Below are 6,621 nucleotides of genomic sequence, written 5' to 3' on the forward strand. Positions count from 1 at the left end.
TTGTGGAGACATGTCCTGTGGTCTGATGGAACTAAAATAATACTAATAATGATAATTGATTAGATTTATACAGCACTGTTCTTACTCAAGGAGTAACTCAAAGTTCATACAATCAATTGTCAATTATTCATTCACACACATTCATTGCAGTGGTGCCCTGGGGCAGACTGAGCCACAACTGCTCTAGAACTGAACTGTTTGGCCATAATGACCATCGTTACATTTGGAGGAAAAAGAGGGAAGATTGAAGCCTGAGAACACCATCCCAACTGTGAAGCACGGGGGTAGCAGCATCATGTTGTGGTGGTGTTTTGCTGCAGGAGGGACTGGTGCACTTCACAAAATAGATGGCATCATGAGGAAAGAACATTATGTGGAAATTTTGAAGCAATAGCTCAAGACATCGGTCAGGAAGTTAAAGCTTGAGCACCAATGGTTCTTCAGATGGACAATGACCCTCAGCATACCGCCAGATTAGTTACAGAGAAGCTTCAGGACGACAAAGTCAATGTTTTGGAGTGGCCATCACAAAGCCCTGATATCAGTCCTACAGAACATTAGTGGGCAGAGCTGAAAAGGCATGTGGAGCAAGGAGACCAACAAACCTGACTCAGTTCCACCAGTTCTGTCAAGAGGAATGGGCCAGAATTCATCAAACTATGTGAGAAGCTCGTGGATGAAAACCCAAAACATTTGACCCAAGTCATGCAGTTTAAAGGCAATGCTACCAAATACTAAGGAAATGAATGTAAACTTCTGACTTTGAAGAAAGTAATAAAAAATTCTCTCTGTCATTTAGCAAATAGGAATAACTTTGGTAATCCTAACTGACCTAAAACAGGAAAAGTTTAGTCTGATTTAATGTCACACAGTGAGGAAAAATGGTTAAGTGTCTTTTTATACAGTGGATGTAAACTTCTTCTTTCAACTGTGCATGTGAGGTATTTATGGAACCACAGTAAATTGTAGCTTTAAACAAAAACCTGGGTTACACTCTCGCTCTAAATTGCATGACTGCATCCACATCAGTCACTCCATGCCACTGATCACCACAAGTAAATTCTCAGCCTGTGGGAAACAAGTGAGACATGTCAAAACAAAAAACATTATATGCTCCATTCATTCTGAAGAGTGTGGCCAAGGCATGGCTGGGAACAATGCTGTTACTGTCAGAGCATCGATGTTCCAAACTCAGATGTTCAAAAAGCAGTGTTTAAGACACTAATCCTGCATTTCTGTGGCAAAATGATGCAGTGAGGAGTCGGAAATGATAATGTCACTTACCACTGCTTATAATCTGGCCAAAGAAGAGTTTTTCCTAACTTTAAGTTCTAGACGATCTTATAAAAAAGAAAAAATCATTTATTTGAACTTTTATACCTGTGCACAGTCATTTCCATAATGTCTTAAGAAATTACCAGTGTATACTGGAACTGACAAAGTAACATTTTAAATGAATTATATGCTTCTGCACCTAAATGCAGCAGCAGTTGTGCTGTGAAAAAAATGAGCATACATGGTAATCTTCAGCTCATTTTAATTTCAGAAACCCAGTGAATCAAAAAAATTAGAGACAAGAGTTATATTTGTAGCTGTTTAATCTTTTGATTGCTCGTGTCATTCAGAATGATGTGTGTTACTCATTTAGCAATTAAACAAAACCATTGAAACCTTTTTAAATACACTTTGTGATGGTTCTGTACAACAGCCCAGCAAGAATTTAGGCACATAGAATAATTGGCATGACATTAATTTTAGCTCGTGAACATCAAAGTAAGTTTGTTTAGTGGTGTGTAGATGTGTGCCCCCGAGCCAGACGGAGACGGACAGGGTTAACTGCGAGCTCTGTTGCCTGCAGTACATGCTGTCACAGCAGACCATAGATGCCCTCAAAAAACCTGCCTTTGACGTCTGGCTGTGGGAGGCCAACGAGGTAAGACTGACCAGCTTGCTCAACCCATCTTTCACACAGTTCCACTCTCTACTCTCCTCTCTCCTCCCTGCACCCCGTCTCCCTGTCTGCCCTGCTGCCCTTTGTGTGTGTAGTACCATCTGTCTCAGGAGACAGTAGAAGCTCTTAGATTGCCTACATTCGATGCTTGGCAGTGGGAACCCAATGAGGTGAGACTTGTGCCCTAAATAATCCCCTGATTCATTTTTTGACTAATAATTATTACTGATTAATCAACTAATGATGAAGTTGTAAATTATGAATTGGTGATTGTGCTATTAATGATTTCCTATTTGTTTACTATTTTGTTCTTATTGTTAAGTATTTGCTCAAACGCGAGAAAAAATGTGTTGGTAAATTTCAGCCACCTGATATTACCTGTCCTAAAGTGAGGAAACACAAATTAAAGACATGGGTGCACATGAAATGTTAAAAGAGCAATCCACAGATTTAGCATTTCTGAAACATTGTCTGACTTATGGTGAACCGTATAAAAAAGGATTGGCAGCACATAAAAAGAAAAACAGTGCGCATATCCCCTCCTATACAGCATACAATAGAAGTGAGTACACTCATATTTTATTAGATAATCAGAAATAAATTAAAACACTAGAACTATATCAGGTTGAGTTTATGGGCTATGTCAATTTGGATGTCTGCATCAAGGCTCCACATTGAAGAACCAGTGGAAGTGAAATTGAGACAAAGATGTTAAAGTCAGCACCTTGTTAACCTGAGCTAGGCTCTGCACTTTACCCCGAACGATGGGGTTCAAGTCGCTTCAACAGAGGGGCTGGGATCAAACCGCCAACTGTTTTTTAACCTGACCTTAACTATACCCGCTCTACTACCTGAGCCATGGCCACCCCAAAATAAGGAAGAAATTCCTCTTTAGCACAAAATTGTCACCTTAAAATTTGAGAAGAACTTGCAAAGGGGCCTGATGAATATTGGGAGGACATCCTTTTTTTTAGCAGATGCCAAGATAAATTTGCTCAGCTCAGATGGGATCCAACTTGTTTTGTGTGAATATGGCCAGCTCAACCACAGTGGATGCATGGTCAAGACAGTGAAGCATGGAATTAGGGAGGTGATGATATGCAACTGCATGGGTTTTATAGATATGACAGTTATGAATGCAGTATGAATGCCTGTGGATGTACAACAATACTGTTTGACAAGATGACTCCCAGTCTGCAGAAGCTTGGCAGAAAAGGAATATTCCAGCATAACAACCATCTAATGTACAATATGTTTCTAAAGAAAAACAAAGGGAAAACTATTAGCCATGTGTCAACTTAGTATATTGCCTGACTTGAAACCCATGGGCTAGGACGACAGTTTGAAAATGTAATTGTATGAAAGATTTTGTAAAGGCTTCACACAGGCTTCCTTTGGCAGACACTAAAGGCCCTATATTACTTTTTCCACATAGGAAATAGTAACCGTTGATGGAGATCCCTTGATAGGTACTCCAGCATATTGGTATTAATCTTTTTATAGAATGCATTAGGACTGACCAATTTGGGGAAAATTGTGGGGGGTCTGAGACTCAGCCACAGCAGACCCAGCAGACCAGCAGTTGAAACAATAATACATTTACAATATGAATCACAATACAAAACACACAGAGAAGTGGAAGGGTAATAGGAAATAACATCACTATGGCACAACTGGGCAGACTTCTCCCAAGGGGGACCACGAGGCAACCAGATAGACAATACTACAGCTGAATACATACTTCAGATACGCTACGGGGACTCCAACACAGCATAACACTAATCTGGAAACGTGTGACATTACATGCAACAGTACACACGAGCACTATACAAAATCCCAATATCTACAAGCCCAAGAGAGAAATGGAACTTAGCTGGCAGCCTGAATGGGGAGATTGATCGAGGGATTGCAGGTGGAGGAGGCTTGTGGCGTGGCTGGTATGATCACTTCTACAGGTACAGGAGTCAGGTGTGGAATCTATAGGTGAATCGAAGATGAATCAGTTGTGGTTAATTGAGGCAGGAGCCAATGTTTCGACAGGTGGCAGGAGGTGCAGGCAGGGAGGGTCACGGAACTGAACAGAGTTCAGGTTAGCCGGAGTACAAACACCAAGCAGGAGCAGAAGAGTAGCCCGGGTAGACTAGACTGGTGTGTTCAACAGTCTGGTGTCTGGTCATGGTTGGAGCCTGGCGTTCATGGTGAAGGTAGATGAGTTTCAGGTGGACCACTCCCCACCAAAGGTGCGCTCCATCAGGTGATCATCCAATGGTCGGCACCTGTATACGTTCCAACGCCTCACTGACGCATGAGGGGAAAGGGAAAGGAGGGAGAAGGAGTGGGAAGGAAAGGCTGCACTAAGCAGAGCTGGAGGTGGAGGGCATGACGTTGTTTCCATCTTTTATTGCTGTTTTCTCATTGCATGACTTAAGAGTTGTTCTGGTCTATCAGTATTCGGGCCAGTAAATTAAAAAAGTAAAATAAAGCTGTACAGATGATAGTAATAATAATAATATTAATGACGAATTGTCATTCAGTAGCTGACCACTGAAGTACACTCGTGTATGAAAATTTAGATTTTGTATTGTATTTGTACATAGTTTATAGTACAGACGCTAACGGGTCAGAGGAGGGGAAGGGGTGTGATGGAGCCACAGCTCTGGGGTAAAAGCTGTGCCTCAGCCGGTTCGTGCTGGACTTTGTTCTGAACCACTTCCCAGATGGTAGCGGTTGGAGCAGGGAGTTGCCGGGGTGTGTACTGTCCATTAGAATGCCTCTGGTCTTCTTCCTCTGTCTGCTGGCAGAGAGCGAGTCAAGGTGAGGGAGCTCCAGCCTGATGAAGTGCTGTGCTGCCTTCACCACTCTACGCAGGGCCCCACCTCTCAGCTGTGCGGCTCACAAACCACAGGGTGATGCAGTGTGTGAGGATGCTCTCGGTGGTACTCCAGTAGAAGATGAGCATCAGTTCCTGGGGGAGCTGGGCCTTTCTCAGCTTTCTGAGGCAGAAGAGTCTCTGTTGGGCTTTCTTGAACAGGTCTGAGGTGCTGGCAGTCTATGCCAGCTGGTAGGAAACACTGATCTCCTGATGTCTGAGATTACCTCCTTGGTCTTGGAGGTGTTGAGGACCAGGTTGTCGTCATCTCACCACTCAGCCAGATGTGCCACCTTGTACCTGTTTGCCAACTCATCATTGTCTGAAATGAATCCCACTACTGTGGCGTCGTCGGTGAATTTAATTATGGGGTTGGAGGTGTGAATGGGGGTGCAGTCATGGATAAACAGTGTCAAGACGATGGGCCTCAACACACTGCCCTGTGGGGTTCCTCTGTTCAGGGTGAGGACAGAGGAGGTGTGGTGTCCTATTCTCACTTGTTGTGGTCTTTCTGTGAGACAGTTCAAAATCCATGAACACAGTGAGGAGACCAGGCCCAGAGTGTCCAGTTTATCAACCAGTTTCTTTCTTTGTTTCTTTAGCCGTGTTGTGACAAAAGGTTTTAAAGCTAGAGGTAACAAACTTGCATGAAGTGGAGGCGAGTACTGCTGTGTAGATAAAAAAGTAATATGAAACCTTTCGTGTTGGCAGGATGAGCTGTGTGAAGTCTCATAAACATCCTCAAGAATGATACTTGAGCCAGCTTTGGTTTTTGCTGAGGACTACATGTTTGAAAAGTAAAAAATGAAAAACAAACAACAACAAAAATCTACATCAACTACTCTTACTGTAACATACCCAAACTGTGCGGCAGGTTGCACTGTAGACAGTGTAGGACCTAGGTACAGAGGGGTACATTAGACAAGGTTAGAATTAACCAGGACTGTGTGCTACTGGGGCTGCAAGGTGGCTCAGTGGTTTGCAACTAGAAGATCCCCGCTTCATGTCCTGGTTAAGATGCCTAGGATCTCCCTGTGCAGTGTGGGTTCTCTCCAGGTTCTCTGGTTTCCTCCCATAGTCCAGAAACATGTTGAGGTTAATTGGTGATTCTAAATTGTCCGTAGGTGTGAATGTGAGTGTGCTTGGTTGTCTGTCTCTAAGTGTAGCCCTGTGATAGACTGGTTACCTGTCCAGGTGAACCTGCCTTCAACCTGAGTCAGCTGGGATAGACTCCAGCCCCCCATGACCCTAGTGAGGACTAGGCGGTGTGTAGATGATGGATGGATGTGTGCTCTCGTGCTGCAACAGGGTGAGGCTGGCTAATCGTGCTGAACTGGGATTAAGCTATAATTATTCACTGGATGTTGTCTCTCAGACATCAGACTTATCCCTTAAGAGAGCTTTTTGCATCTGTTTTTCAAACAGATTTGGCCCTCTGCTCCTGCAGATAGATTAATTGTCATACAGTGGTTTACAACAAAACAATACAAAACATACCAATACTAAGCAAAACATAAAATGTATAAATATACCCCAAGGAAAACTAAAATAAAGCAAGAATGCTAACAATATTGTATTTAGATGAAAGATTCGATGAACACACAAATTGGTTAGATGAACACATATATTTAGACTGTTTAAAATAGCTCTGAGACTATGGAACTGAATCCTGACTGAAAAGCAACATACAGTGCTGTGAAAGAGTATTTGCCCCCTTCTCAAATTCTTATTTTTTTCCATATTTTTTCCACTTCAATGTTTAAGATCATCAAACAAATGTAAATATCAGACAAAGATAACC

General features: G+C 42.6%; 1 protein-coding gene across 1 annotated transcript in view; it reads left to right on the top strand.

The window, feature by feature from the left end:
• Nucleotides 1-6,621, top strand: part of pde9aa (phosphodiesterase 9aa) — a 58,232-nt gene that overhangs the window by 38,682 nt on the left and 12,929 nt on the right. Inside the window, exon 9 of the mRNA XM_008279435.1 lies at nt 1,859-1,933. Within this exon, the coding sequence (XP_008277657.1) occupies nt 1,859-1,933 (75 nt within the window). The remainder of the gene's footprint in view (nt 1-1,858; nt 1,934-6,621) is intronic.

Source organism: Stegastes partitus, unplaced genomic scaffold (genome assembly GCF_000690725.1).
Source record: "Stegastes partitus isolate 25-593 unplaced genomic scaffold, Stegastes_partitus-1.0.2 Scaffold159, whole genome shotgun sequence".
Classification (NCBI taxonomy): domain Eukaryota; kingdom Metazoa; phylum Chordata; class Actinopteri; family Pomacentridae; genus Stegastes; species Stegastes partitus.